At 47.2% G+C, this 16,085-nt stretch overlaps 1 protein-coding gene across 1 annotated transcript in view; it reads left to right on the plus strand.

Moving 5' to 3' along the window:
* Positions 1 to 16,085, plus strand: part of ESAM (endothelial cell adhesion molecule) — a 421,636-nt gene that overhangs the window by 258,761 nt on the left and 146,790 nt on the right. The window contains exon 2 of the mRNA XM_069614535.1: positions 7,767 to 7,924. Coding sequence (XP_069470636.1) covers positions 7,767 to 7,924 — 158 coding nt within the window. The remainder of the gene's footprint in view (positions 1 to 7,766; positions 7,925 to 16,085) is intronic.

The raw sequence follows: 16,085 nt of genomic DNA on the forward strand, positions 1-16,085 counted from the left end.
GTCTTCAAATTTTCTCAAAGAAGAGGATGGTGTGGCAACTATTTGTCAAGTTTTTCCATGCAGTGGACTGGGTGATTGTTGGATGTGCTGGAGTTCTCAGAATGAGAAGGTCAGTCGGGCATTAACAGAATTTGTCAAACAGTGAAAAGATATATGCTGGGGAGTGGATGGTCTAATCTTTTGTCACTTATGATTGTGCAAAAGTGAGTCAGTGTGGCAGTAAGGCCACAATGCAATCCCATGGCAAGAATGTTTGGTAGAGTAGTGTGGTTGGGAATCTGATGCATTGGTTTATGTTGGGGTTCCATTGGATAAATGCTTTGTGTTTGTTGCATTTCAATGCATGGTCTTGTCATAAAGGAGGAAACATTTAGGGCCTGATTCATGGAAGTGTTTTATAATGGCACAATCCCATAGGAAAACGTTCCATGAATCAGGCCCATAGTAACTGAGGCTAGAGAATGTTGGGCTATTCAAAGAATGTTGTGGTACCTGTTGTGGGTGTTATTTGGGCACTGTGGGTGGTGGTTGGAATCAGACATTTGTCTGGTCTCTTGTATAGGGTGCACACCTCGTATCTGATCGTCTTGGCATGCTTCTTGCTGCTTCAGCAATATTAGGTGGGACAGTATTGTGGGGTAGGTGACCTAGAACAGGGGTCTGCAACCTTTGGGTCTCCAGATTTGTTGGACTACAACTCCCATCGGCACGAGATAACATATTCAATGAAGACAGATGATGGGAGTAGTATTCCACATCATTTGGCGAGCCACAGGTTCAGAGCTCTGACCTAGAGGAACTGCAAAGAAACAGGCCTGAAATGGCACACAAGTTGTTTGCCGCTACAAGGCTGGACCTCTTAGGATTTTCAAGAATAATGTAACCATGTAGTTGCTTTACTCTTAGTCAGAGCCCACATTTCCAGAATGCAGGCCGGGTCCCATGGACAGCGCCCAGTTTATGCAGCTGGAGCCGTAGTTCTCTGGCAACTCCACATTTGTTTACGCAAATATTAGACATGCATAGCCATGATGGCGTTGCGGCAGCATCGCCAAAGCAATTGGGAGCTACAGGTATTGACAAAGCAGAGACTGACATTTGATCCTGGAAGATCTGAGGCACTGAATGGGTTTTGCTCTTCAGCATTCATGCATCTTTTAATGTAATGTAGGTGTGCACTGGTAAGGATATGGGACACATGCAAGAGCTCGATATGTCCCGGGAGGATAGCTCCGCTGCAACGTGTTCGCCTTGGAAGGAAGACCACACGAAGCAACACAGGTTCAATCCGCGGGTCCGCGCTTAGAAACCACTGGGTATATAAGCGCGTTATAAATACACAACTAAGACAAAAAAAAGCAAAAAACTATTCATGTAACAGTGGCTTGATGCCCGCAGGCTGTGTGAGCGCTTTAAAAATGCAAATGAAAAATGCAAATAAAATATGTGCACTTTTCAAAGCGGCCTTAGCACTCGGGGCATTTGCTTCATTTATGTTTATGCATTTGTAGTGCGGCTTAGACCCATGGGCAAAAGTCCGCAAACCAGTGGTGTGTCCAGACTCTTCAGACGGGGTTGGCCCAAGAGGGGCCCTGACTTATGCAGGGGTGGCATGAAGTACGAGCGCACACACACATAATGATCATATTTTAGGATAATGGGGTGGCACCTGGGGTGGCCAATCAGATTACAGGGGTAGCACATGCCACCCTAGGCCACCCTGTGAACACGCTCCCGGCGCAAACAAGACAAACAACCCAATAAACAGCTAGAATCAACTAGGAAGCACAGGCTAAAAACAGATAACCACAGTATAATATCTTATGTTATGTTATGTTATTGGGCATTCGTATAGCGCCTTTTACCATTGGTATGATTCCAAAGCCTTGTTGGTTGCACACCCTTGGGGACCGTAGTCCATGTCAGTGGAGAGAGTAGTGTAGTAGATGGTGCTTGGGTGCACTTGGTATGTGTGCAGCCAGGGTGGATTAAGTGGTGTGTAGCTGCATTCTACTGCTAGGCATGGTGCAATGGTTGTTTGAGATCAGTAGAATGTGTACAAAAAGGCCAATTGGACTTTGGTAGATGCATTCTGGTGGCTGTGGAGTTTGTGAGTGGGATTATGTGTGCATCTAGGCCCATTTTCGTGGGGTATAGATGCTTTCTAAAGAATGGTGAGATGATCATGTATGTGTATAAGAATGTGTCCAGCTAGGCCGAATTAATCGAGGGTTTTAGCTGCATTGTATTGGTTGTTGGTGCAGAGGAGAGTGTTAGCGTATTGGTGTGATGAGTGTCTTTGTGGTTCGGAGGGAGACCTGTTCCTAATTACCTACCGGTTCGTATCGAGGGGAATAGTATCTCCCTTTGGGGTTTGGGGCCGTTAGGCTAAGGACCTCCCTGTGTCTTGATGGGTCTGTAATTGCCTATTGGCATACCATTGCATCAGGTTCAGTTCTATCAGTCCTAGCACTACATCCTAGCGGTTATGTCAGTGCTCGAGAGCCCGGTCCAGCATCATTGTCTATGCTCAACCCTTTGTCTTGATGAGTCTTCAATTGCTTGTTGGCGTTGCCTTCTTACTGTGTGCTTGTATCAGGTTCTGTACTAGTGGGCGTACGAGTATATCCTAGGTATGGTGGCTGGTACTCAGTGAAACCAAGGCACAGCGTCTGGCCAGGCCTTGTTTGTGATGTGTCTGACCAGCACAGTTGCGTACAAAACATTGATGCCCCTTGCTGGTATTTGCCTCGCCAGTTTTGTTTCCTTGATTTCTAGAGCATATTCCCTTGAAGGTGGAAATACAGTTAGAGCATAAGTGCTATGGGATCCAGGTTCTTCGAGGCCCTACTAATTGTTATCAGCGGGTGGTCGGTTATTCCTGTCCTAGTTTATGGTTCGGATTTGTGAAGTTCCACCGCATCTATTGGGAGAGCTGGGTGTGTTTAGACCACTCGAGCGCTCCAACACACCCTTGCAAGACCACCCGACGCCTTTGCCAGCTAAATCTGAGATGGCAATAGCAACTTTAATCCACTAGATTTGGAATACCTGGCTAATGGGAGAGAACAACAACATTTGAGACGATAGTAGCAGGTGTGAACAGCTAAATTAGATGAACAGTGGATAGTATAAGAGAGCTAACTTAGACACAACAGCAGTAAGTATAAATTGATAGAGTTCAGATATCTGTCTATTGGGAAATCCCTAAATTTGAGAAAGCAGCAGCAAGTATAAACAGATGGACTTGAGACAACAGCTGTGAACATAAACAGCGAGCTCCCTCTCCTACCACGGACTCCCACACTGACTCTGCCCTTGCTAATATTCACCTCTCTATTACCAACACCCTGGACATCCTTGCCCCTGTCATGAGGACCTGCATGAAGCCTGCCTCCAATTGCAACACCTGGTATGACTCCAACCTAGCCACCTAGCTTCTCTGAAACATAAGTGCAGAGTTGCTGAGTGGAAGTGGCAGGCATCAGGCACATCCTCTGACAGACTGGCCTGTTGCCTACTCCGAACGAAGGCAATAAGACTCTAAATCCGCTCGAAGAAGAGGAACCACATCCAAGACTGCATCTTTGGGGCCACTAACCACACGTGTGAAGTGTTTAAAATCTGCAAGTAACTCACCAATCCTTCTGTTGTATGCACTTCTCCCCTGCCATCCATGACCCTGTGTACTTTACTGGCCTCCCACTTCTTAACCAAAACACAGGACATCCTGACCTCACTCTCCTCTACTCCCCGCCCACCTCCCTCCCTAGCTCTCAGGCCTCCCTTGGCCCCCCTCTAGCCATCCCTCCTACTCTCCTCTTTCTCTCCCATAGCACCGGATGACGTCTCTAGACAAGTCTTCTCTATGAATGCCTCCTTCAAACAGGTGCTCCCCTGCTCCTCCAGAACTATCAAGAACAACGTTTCCTCCCTTGCGCCAGCCTTGGCCGATTTCTGTAATCATTATTTTGACACTAGCTCCTTCTCTCTACCCCTCAAGCACTCCCTTGTGCATCCTTCCCTCAAAAAGGCCTCTGCCAACGCCTCCTGCCTGGCTAACTTACATACTATCTCCATTACCCCATTCCTTGGCAAACTCCTGGAGAAACTGGTCATCTCCCAACTGATCAAACACACTGAATCTGTTGGTTGTGTCCACGACCACCAATCTGGCTTCAGAGCAGCCATAGGCACAGAAACTGCTCTACTGAACACCTGTGAAGATATGCTCTCAAAACTTGATTCCAACTCTCCTTTTGTTCTTATCCTCCTGGATCTTTCCTCTGCCTTCAACACAGTCAATCATGCCACCCTAACAAATCGGCTCTGTGACACCTTTGGCACTTGACTTGTTGACCTCATTCCTCTCCGCCCTACCTTCCCAGGATTAACTGGGCCCTTTTCCCTCCCCTATCACACTCTTCTCCTGTGGCATCTTCCAAGGCCCTACCCTCTTGCCGTGGCTCTTCATCATTGACCATGCCCCTTTGGCCCACCTGATCTCCTCCTTCTCGCCTCACTTTCAGTGTTATGTAGATGACACACAGCTCTCCTTCAAGCTTCCCTCTACTGCCTCTTCTTCCTCCTGTCTCAACCCAAACTGTCTTGACTGCTATTCAGGGAAAAATACGGATTACAATACAATTTTCCATACGGAAAGTGGACACTGGATGTCAAATTATCACAACACCCAAGAGTCCAACCAAGCTCAATAGTCCAAATTACAGTCTATGGACCGCAGGTGGGTTCAGTGTTCGTGTCTAGAATAGTAGATACTAGCCATTGCCTCGAATTAGTTCTGTTGGGAAGCACTATTTCTTTCTCTTTTTATACTAATGTATGTATATTCATATATTTTTAGATGTGCCTTTGTGTTGAATGGGGAACAAGATTGATCTTCTAGAAGTAACCGTTGTCCTGAAGATGGCCCAAAATCTATTTCTGTGACCACTGTTGACCTAAGTGGTATACTATAACGGGCGGAAACATATGTCGACTGATAAGGGAAAACCCAATTTCTTTTTCCTATGTCTTGCACGCATACTTACAATTACTGTTATGCCAAAAGTTTTTTCAAGCTTTAGTACTCCCCTGTTAGAATAGAAGTATGATGATTGAATGGTATGATTGAGGATCACTATTTGGAAAAAAAATGTGTAATGTTTTTTAATGTGTTTTTACAAAAATAATTAAAGAGATCGATATTTTGTAAAAGTTGTATTGCTTAAACAATTTTTCCCAACAAGGCGTATACCTTGTCAATGAATTGAACAGGTTAACCTTTATCCTTACCTGTGTCCCATACAGGACTAAAAGAGAGGGGTAGTCAATCTGTAATTTCTATATTTTTCTCTCCTTGATTTTCCCTTCCAACAGATCTGACCCCCGTTAACAAAAAATAAGGGATTACCCAAGTATTGAAACCCTGACTGCTATTCAGGCATGATGTGCTGCCAATGATCTCTGCCTTAATGCCAGTCAGACTGAGATCCTTCTGATTGGGACCCCAGCTCCCTGTTTCCCTTCTACCCTCTGCCCACTCTCTATGGGTCCCCTCCCCTCACCCTCTTGTGTGGCAAAAAACCTTGGTGTCATCTTTGACTCCCTTCTCTCCTTCTCCCCTCACATTGTGAGCCTTGCCAAGAAGGCCCACTATCAGCTGCACCTCCTCAGGGTGATCATCCATTCCTCACCTTCCCCCAGAAACTCAAAGTCTCCAGAGCTCCAGTCCTCTCTAAGCTGAACTACTGCAATAGCCACTTCCTTAATCTTTCTTTATCCTCCCTTTACCCCCTCCAACAAATGCAGACTTATCTTGGCCTCAAGCATCGGGTTGCATCTCTCCAGCCTTAAAATCTCTCCACTGGCTCCCGGTTGCTGCTAAGATCAAGTTCAAAGCCCTCTGCATCATCCACAAGGCTTCCTGGGGCCTGGGACCCTGCTAAATTGAACTCTATATCCCTAAATACCTCTCTGCTAGAGCCCTTCAGTCCTCTAGCTCCAACTATCTGCAGATCAGACGCTTCTCTAAGCAGAGAGTGGGAGGTAGAGCTCTCTCCTCCACAGGAGCCTCCTCCTGGAATCATTTACCTGCCCCTCTCAGGCTTGAGCCGGATCTCCTTAAGTTCCGGATGGTCCTCAAGACCATCCTTTTCTCTTCTTCCTTCCCTCTCCCCTCCCCTGCTATCCCCCCAGTCTGCCCTAGTGACTGGCTGCCTTGTTCCCTTTGAGTTCTACAGGGCACCATACCCCCCACCTAGTCCACCCCCCTCCTCACACTTAGCATGGGGACCCCCACCTCTGGCATCCCATGCAATCCCTGGCACTTACCCTCCTGGCCTCTCCATAGCCCATGTGGCCCTCTCCCCCCTCGTCCTTCCCCTCTTTCACTTGCATTCTCTCCTCTCCATCCTTCACTTCCCTTACCACTGTAGCACTTTGCAATTCATGCAGACTGGCACTCTGCACCTCTCCCTCCCACTTCTTCTTACTGCACTTGCACAATCCGAATGTCACAAGGCCTAGTAGGACCACTATTGTTATCTTCTCCCTTGTCCCCCCATCTTTTTTTGTCTTGTGGCACCTTGAAACACCATTTGTTGTATAGGCCCCTTACAAATATACAATAAATAAAATAAATAAATGTATTTGAGATACCAGACTACTGGGAATAAAAGCCTGGAGTTGAGACAAAAGCAGCAAGTATAACCAGTTAGATTTGGGATACTTGGCATTTGGGTGGGAACCCCCACATTTGAGATGACAACTAGTACATATAGCTAAATTGGATACAACAGCAATAGGTATAAACTGTTTGAGTTGAGATGCCTGGCTATTGAGAGAGTGCCCAAATTTGAGGCAGCCTCAGTAGGTATGGGCAGGTAAGTTTGAGACAGCATCAGTAACTTTAATCCGCTAGATTTGGGATGCCTGGCTTTTGGGAGAGAACACCCAAACTTGAGGCAGCAAGTGTGGACAGCCAAACTGGACAAACAGTAGCTAATATAAACAGCTAACTGGGACGCAACAGTTAGTGAGTATAGACTGCTGGATTTGAGATATCTGTCTATTGGAAATGTCTAGGTTTGAGACAGCAGCAGCAGGTATAAATAGCTAGTGCTGTGACACCTGGCTATCGGGAGAGAACGCCCACAATTGAGCAACAGCAGCCCATGTGAACAGCTCACAAAACAGCCAAATCTGGGACATCTGGCTATGGGGAGAGGGGCTCAAATCTGAGACAACAGTGGTGAGTATAAACAGCCAGATTGTTAAGTAGGGTCACAAGAGCGGGAGGGTTTTAATGAAGATAAGGGAGAAACGCCTATAGTGGGGACACAACAGTACATGCAGACACACCTAGTCTTCAGATAAATGGATAGAGGGAGAAACGCTTGAAATGGGGACACAACAGTAAATGCAGACATACCTAGTTTTGAGATAAATGGATAGAGGGAGAAACGCTTGAAATGGGTACACAACAGTAAATGCAGACATACCTAGTTTTGGATACCTGGATAGAGGGAGACATGCCTAAAATGGGACACAGCACTAAATGCAGACACACCTAGGTAATAAGATAATTAAAAGAGATAAAAGAGCAGAGTAAAATGAGAATAAACATAGTGAATGTTCTGTTTGATTAACCTTCCTATGAACCTGCACCACCCACGTCATTGCCAAATATATGGCTCTGTTTGCGTGCTTCAGTCTCGATTCTACTTAAATGACGTGAATGCTAATATACCTTCTTTTTGTTTTAGGTTTCACAGCCGCAAGGTTAAAAGTTCATCTGGGGCAGACGAACGTGACAGCAACTCAGGGACAGCGCATTGTGATCCCAGCGTGGTACACGAGTGTCAAAGCGGACAGTCCCTTTATTACATGGGTGTTTGCAAGCAACCCATCGAAACCTATCCAGGTAAAGTAGGCTTGATCATAAAACATGATGACGCGTGGTATGTCGTCGATGACTAGTACTGATCTGCTGGTGCTGGCTGCACAGTGCTGTGAACCATGCAAGCAGATGCCAAAGTCCATAGGCGAAGGCCATAACGAAGGCCTAACGCCTCTCCTCAGCTCGAGGAAGCTGGGAAAGACTGAGGTGGCATGCAGTGGCAAAGCAACATTGCCTTGAGCCCCAGAATAAGCAAGGCAAATGACCCACGGCCACTTAGCCAGAGATGGGGTACCGCATACACCCCATACCCGCCATGGCGATCATCCCCTGACACTTTCTTTCTCCCCATCCTACATATATTCTCCAATCCCGTGCCACTTGCCCCCCTTCACCACACCCCACGTGCTCCCTTATCTCTAATGCTTCCTTATGCTGTCTCCTGCCCTTCCCCCTCCCATTCCCAATAACAATTCCCTGCATTGTCCCTCGCCTGTAGATGTCCTGCTATCTCTCATTCGCGCTCTCTCTTTCTCTCTCACCCTTGTTCATACTGTACTTTCTGTTTCCTTCTTCTCTCTGCTCCATCTCACCTGCCCTTCGTTTGCCTGTCTATAGCACTTGCACCTCTTCCCAACAAGGTTCCCTTCTTCCTTCTATTTACCTCTCTCCTGCCCTTTCCTGTCCCTCACCTTCCCCTTTACCCACCTTCCTGTCGTGTCTTTCATGTAAGTGCTAAATAAAACACAGACCTTGACAGACAGCCAACCTGACCATTCGCAGAGGAGGTGATGAGGTGGGAAGAAGGAAGAGGAACGGGAGAAGTAAGGAAGAGTTTGGTAGTGACGAGGAGAAGTTACAAAGATCGTTTCTGTTATGAGTCTCTGTGCCTTTAAGGCACACCCGAGGCAACAGGAGGGGAGCGGGAGGAAAGGGAGGAGTTGGGGTTTCCGTAAGAGGGCAGTTCCTGTTTTCTAATTGGTGAGAGAATGTGGAATAAAGTGAAGGTCTGTACAAGCAATCAGTTTCGCCTCCTTATGTGAATGAGAGTAACAACTGGCGATGAGGATCCTACTCACGCACTTGCATCCGCTCCTCCTCCTGTTCCGGCCAGTGATCCCACAGGGCCCGCTCCTTTACAGAGCGATTCCGCCCATGCTCCAGCATTTGCCTCCCCAGGGTGATCCCACCCGCCCTGAACTCCTCGATACACTGGCGATCGTGCCCAACACAGCTCAAGGGAGATCCCGCCCTACAAGAAACAGCTCCAGGGCTATCCCGCCCATCAAGGACCCCTGAGGCAAGCACGGTGATCCCGCCCTGCACCCGTGAAGCAGCATTCCACCACAAGGACACTTCCTTCAGCAGTTCCACAGTGAGGGAGAGGTCTCCGCTCCAGAGAAACACCACGCAGCAGACGAACGCTTCCTGCAGCAGTCCCACAGTGAGGGACAAGTCTCAGCTCCAGAGAAACACCACGCAGCAGGCATTATCTCCCAGCTGATCCCAGGCCTCAGAAGGGACACACAGCCACAGTCCAGGGTGAACCCACCTGCACCCTTTATGGAGAAACGACATAACACGGCCTGGCGCAGTGTCACCACAAGGCAGCCAAACACAGAGGTACTATTCACCCTCTGCTACCCAACACGCAGCACCACTCCCATTTGCTGAGCCCACACCTATGCCACAGCCACGATGAGCAGACAAGGCTCCCCTATTTGCCCTGGTGCTCAAGCCTCCACCACCACCACTTGCATCCAAGGCAGCTCTGCTGAGGAAACCACTCCCATTCATGCTTATGCCTCAGAGTGACAAAGGGCCACTTTTGGTTGAGTGGGTAGAAGATTTAAACCACTTGGTCAAGGCGTCAGGCAAGGACAAATCCCCCACATTAAGTGACATGTTCATCAACCTGGTGGTTGGGGAAATCAAAATCATTGTAGAAACTATACCCCCAGAAGAGAAGACTGACTTTGCCTCCCTGATCTGATCAATGCCCTGAAGAGGAAACTTATCATTGAGCCCAACTGTGACTATGAGCGGTACGTGTTCAATCAGTGCAAACAAAAATCAGAAGAATCCATTGATGAATTCATCACGCACCTGCGCGGGAAGAGTGCCCAGAGCCAATTGCACTTATTCTCCATGGATGAGGCCATAGGGCTATGTGTGATCGAGGGTTGCACGTTTTCCGGAAACAACTACTTAAAAGCCTTTGACCATAGAAGAAGTGAGCAAATTGGCCCGGATATTTGGGACGGTGGATGTACAGGCTGCCTCCATCGAAAACCACCCAGAACCCAAGCACGACCACCATGAAACAATTGCAACGATACAACCACAAACACAAAGGCCGGGCGAGAGAGGGATGCCAATGGGGAGACCAAGCAGCCAGTTGTCTCCTAGACCACTCCGACAATGCTATTGATGTGGCATGAATTTCCTACATTCCGGGACCAGCCTGGCTCTGTCCCAGAAGTGCTCCAACTGTGGGAGAGAAGGACATTTTCAATGTGTCTGCAGAGAAGGGAGACTGTTTCCCACACCTCAATCAAGCTTACAACCACAAGGGAGACCCTACAACTGTCAAACCCCAACTCCAGGCTACCTGCAGAGGTTCAACCCATCACACTACCAGGGCCAGAGAAGGTACATGAGGGCAGTGGAAGAGATGGCACCCCAATACCCGAAGAGTCTGACCCGCAGCACCAATACACCAGCTATGGGGACGAATATGACGGACCCCAATCCCATACCAGCCATACAGGGACAACCATTACCACTATCAATATGACTAAAGCGCTGAATATGACCAGAGTCAACTTGATGAGTACGTCAATCTCATAGATAATTGGGAGGCAAGAGAAGCACCCAGGATCCCTGTCAACATAGGAAACAAACTACACCGCTTTCTGGTCGATTTGGGTGCAGCAGTAAACATCATGGGAGTGCAGGAATTCCTAAACAGACCAGAGAGAGCAGAACTCTCAAGAAACAACACAAGAATATTCTAATGCGGTGCAGCACTTCCCCTGCACTCAATTGGGCAGCTCTGATGAAGGCTGCTACACAATCGAAGAACCATTTTCACCGCCATCCACGTCATACACAGCCCCATGAAAGTCTGCTGCCTGCTCAGCTACTGCACAGTGAGTTGCCTCGGTCTTTTTGACATCCGATTTCAGGAAGGAGAAGTGATTCAGTCAACCAATTTGCCTACAACCAACGGTGAATCCATATGTGCCCTCAGCTAAATCTCAGAAGGAGGCAGCACCATCACAAAGGATCTCATCCAATCCAGGTTTCCAAGCCTATGCACCAGGCTCGGGAAACTTAAAGGAATGCTTGTCAAACTGCATGTTGATGAAAACATCCGCACAGTCCCTCAACACCCGAGGAGAGTGGGTTTCCACCTTCATAACGCTGTTTCACAGAAACTGGACCAACTCCTCCAAAAATAGATCATAGAACCCACCACCAGACCAACCCCGTGGGTGTCACCATTAGTAATCGTCCCCAAGGGAGAGGGTCGCGTCAGACTCTCTGTCGACATGAGGATGGCCAACACTGCTCTCCAGCGGGAACTACACCCTGGACTGCGTATTGAGGACATGATAGTCAACTGAACAGAGCAACCACTTTCGCCAAGCTGGACCTCTTGCAAGGATACCACCAGCTCGAGCTACACCCGGAATCCAGGAGCATTACAAAATTCACTACGCACGAGAGACTTTTTTGTTACAGCGACTACATTTTGGCATTTCCTCCGCAGCGGAAATCTTTCAGGAGGCCATCAGGCAGGTAATCCGCCCTGTGAAAATGGCGCTGAATTACAGCGATGACATCCTGGTCTTCGGCATGTCACAATAAGAACACAATGCGGCCCTACTAGAAACCTGCACCACCCTTAAAAATCCAGATTTGACCCTGAATCTGGAAAAATGCAGGTTCAGCAAGAAAAAAATCAGATTCTTCAGACACATCTTCTCGGACAAAGGGATGACTCCAGACCCCGAAAAAGTCAACATCATCACCATCCTCCAAGCTCTGGCGCAAGTGGCAGACATGAGATCCTTCCTCGGAATGGCTGGATACTGTGCGAGATACATCCCGCACTACGCAACACGGACTGAGCCCCTGCAGAGGCTATTACAGAAAGACACTAACTTTGACTGGTCTCAAGAGTGCCTAGCAGAGTTTGAGGGCATCAAAAAATCGCTCGCAGAAGCTCAACAACTTGCTTACTTCAACCCTTTATGGCACACTACAAACATTGTTAATGCTAGCCCAGTGGGATTAGGTGCCATCCATGCCCCAACCAGTGGAGAAGATACATAACCCAGACACATAGTTGTCTACGTGAACAGCGCCCTGTCGAAAACAGAATCAGCTTACTCCCAGGCCGAAAAAGAAAGCTTTGCAGCGGTCTGGGCATGTGAGCACTTTCACAACTTTGTCATCCGCAAGATATTCACCCTGGTGACCGACCATCAGGCCTTACTCTCCCTGTTAGGGAACCCTCGCACAAAGATGCCACCCAGGATCCAGAGATGGGGCATCTGCTTACAGGAATATGATTACGAAATCATTCATAGACCGGAGGGTGACCAAAACCCCACAGACTATATTTCACGCCACCCGACAGGTGCACCGAGAACCATGGAAGGAGACACAGAGTACATCAACTATGTTGCAGCTAATGCTGTACCACCCATGCTATCATTAAGGGCTATTGCCAACCCGTCGGCAGCAGACCCGACCATGGCCTTGGCCATCGCCCACATGAACAACAACAAGTGCAGGGACTACTCACACGCCATAAAAAGCCACCGAGGGGTGGGCCAAGAAGAAATAGAGAAGGTGCACAACAAATTAGCGGTCAAGGATCATTCCATACTACTGAGAGGATGCAAGCTCATAATTCCAACCACACTCAGAGCGAAAGTCTTAAAATAGCACATGAGGGACATTGGGGAGCCGATAACACAAAGAAGCAGCTACCGTGCAACATCTGGTTACCATTCATGGACTCACTGGTGGACAACTTGGTAAAGAGCTGTCTGCCATGCCAGTGCACTGCAAAGGCAAAGGCCCCCACACTGTTACAGACAACACACATACCAGATTGACTGTGGGATTGGGTGGCGGTCAACTACTATGGACCCCTGGAGTCGGGGGAATACTTAATAGTATTTATTGACAAATACTCCAGGTTCTCCGTTGTGAAAAAGGCTGCCACAACAGCACACCCCAGGTAGCCGCCACCTTTGAAAAGGTACTGAGTGGGGCATACCTCATACAATCAAGTCAGATAACGGGCCCCCATTAAATGGACACGATTTCTCCAAATTTGCAAAACACATGTGGTTTACCCACCAAAAAACCACACCAAGATGGCTCCAAGCAAACAGGATGGCTGAACGCTTCATGGTATCGATCAAAAAGACGAAACAAAAAGCATACGTTGAGGCCACCAACCCGTACCAGGGCCTATGCAGAATGCTCAGCGATTATCGGAACACACCCCATAAAGCTACCAGCAAGGCACCGGCAGAAGTGATGATGCGATACAAGGTCCACACCAGACTCGTGAGAAACCTGAGGGTGCAGGACCGAATGAAGAATGGACTTGCCCGCAACTCACCATAAGAAAGCCCATGAGCCTAGTGAAGAATGCTACAGAGACCTCAGAACATTTGTCCGGGGGTGATGTTACAAGCCTCTCTGCCTTTAAGGCACACCCGAGGTAACAGGCAAGAAGCGGGAGGAAATGGAGGAGTTGGGGTTTCCATGAGAGGGCAGTTCCTGTTTTGAGCTTGGTGAGAGAAGGTGGAAAAAAGTGAAGGTCCGTACAAGCAACCAGTGTTGCGTCCTTATGTGAATGAGAGTAACAGTTTCACATATGATTCACGTGTAATTTCTATTCCTTTCACTTGGTGTCTTGATAACACAAACACATGATACTTCCACACCCCTAAACTGCATATTTTTGTCTACCCTGACTCTCATTCTTCCTGTCTCAATTTCACTGTCTTCCCTGTCTCTCTTACCCCTCTTTCCTCTCATAGTCTCTGTTCTCACTTACTCTCTTCTCACCTATTGCTTCCTAAACCTTTCTCTTCTTTAGGCCTGGATGGACCAATCCAGCTCCTTACAGCTTGTGGACTCTGGTTCACCGAAAACCGCCTGAAGTACTGATGCACCTATGTGTGATCAATAGACATAACATAAGCATTGGTACACAGTCTGCTGTTGGCGCGGGGGTAGTAAGGTAACGTTTTTAACCTGTATTAATTTTGATATGAGAGGACACTGCTTATATCGACATTTTTCTTTTTCTCTTTGCATACTCCCATAACTTTAATTCCATCTATTTTATTTTTGGATATTTTTTAAACACTTAAAAAAATGCCTAACTACCAATGCTCAGACATACTGGCACTCTTGTACCAATGTAGTCACATGTCATTCATATGATTACGCTCTGTGGAAAAGTACGTAACTGCTCATTCATGGCAGTAGACATGTCTGATGCTAACAAAAAAACAAACATAAAAATTCATACATTTGAGGATATGCTAGATGCAAAACCAGCCAATACAATACAAACGTGGATCAAACACATAATCAATGGCACATTTTTCTTTGATTTATTCTTGTTTTCCAAGGCTCCAATCAACAATAAACACAGTCACATCGTAGAGCCCCAAGATGTAGGAGGGAAGATGGTAGGGGGAGTGGAGGGGAGGGCAAGAGGGGTTTGAGCCTTCATAGCCTTGGAAAAATTCAGAACAGCACAGTGCAAGGAGTGGGGGAATGGGGAAAGGGCAGAACATACCAAGAAAGGCACAATATGATGAGCACAAATGCATGCATTTAGTAAGTCAAGATGTTTCACTATTATTAGGAGTTCTGCCATTGCCGGAATAAGGGTTGAAGGGAGCAGACACCATGCTACACCCCCAGCAGTGTTCATCAATCTGTCCCCACATTTCGTGTTCCTAACATGAGCCAACATGATGGAGAAGTTGGTTGTAGATCTTGAATTCCTTAAAAGATAGTGTTTGATGATGATGGGTTCTTGATGGATTTAGTCCAGCTCTATAGTAGGCTTCATGAATAAAGTTTTAAGGGTGATATACCTATCTACTGAGTACCAGAGCAGGAATTCTGAAGGCCAGAATAATGTGATCTCTGGGTCTGAAGCCCAAGAGCAACCTGACTGCTTTGTGTACTTGCAATAGGTGGGTCAAGCCTTTAGGGGGGTGCAGGTATAGAAGGTTTCAGCAGTTTCTACAGCGGAGCATCACGGTCCTGGTCACCTCTACTTTGAGAGATGTTGAGGAGAGGTAAAGTGCGTTTCCGCATGTGGAGTGGAAAGTGTGATGTTTTTCATGCTGTTCTCTACTTGAGGTAGAAAGGGAGGAGGGGTTGGGTGAGAGGAAAAGGAAAACAAGTCATCAGAGATTATGCACACTTTCTTTCAGCTGACAAGAGAGTGAGCGCTGTACCCATAGTCGTGGATCAGGTAAACGGTAAAACAGGAGAAATGTAAGACCTTTAACAGAGAATCTCTGTTTTAGCCATATTGAGGCATAGTCATTTGTCAATCTTTAATCAGTAATGCTAGACAGGCTGACGAATACGCCCAGTAAGTCTAGAGCAGTATTACATCTTCTGAAGGCAAATGGTCTGCAGTTGGATTGATATGGCCATTAAAGAGCCAATGTGAGAGAACAGAGCCTTGGGGACACTGCAGTTAATCAGATTTGGACTGGTGAAACAGGAGCCAGACTTTACCTGTATATCTCTGTCTCGAAGAAAGGAGGCACTCCAATCAAGAGCCTGTAGTGTGATACACAGTGTCAAAAACCTCCAACTGATCAAGGAGGAGAATAGCTTGGGTGTCACTGTCCAATGAGTGCAGAAATGAATCCCTCATACACAACAATGCATGTTCTATACCCCTGGTAGGCCTGAAGCCAGACTGGTGATTGTGTAACAGGTTAGATTCACTGTTAAATTCATAAAATATATATTCACTTATAAAAATTCATACACAGAAACTGGTAATGGCAGTGGAGCGACAACTAAATCGGTCATGAACGATAATAAATTGTCGCAAAAGATTAATGATTTACAGCGAGAGCCAAGATCGGAGAGAAAAGGATAAAGGAAAGAC

This window comes from Ambystoma mexicanum, chromosome 9 (genome assembly GCF_040938575.1).
Source record: "Ambystoma mexicanum isolate Mex_15411 chromosome 9, UKY_AmexF1_1, whole genome shotgun sequence".
Taxonomy (NCBI): Eukaryota; Metazoa; Chordata; class Amphibia; order Caudata; family Ambystomatidae; genus Ambystoma; species Ambystoma mexicanum.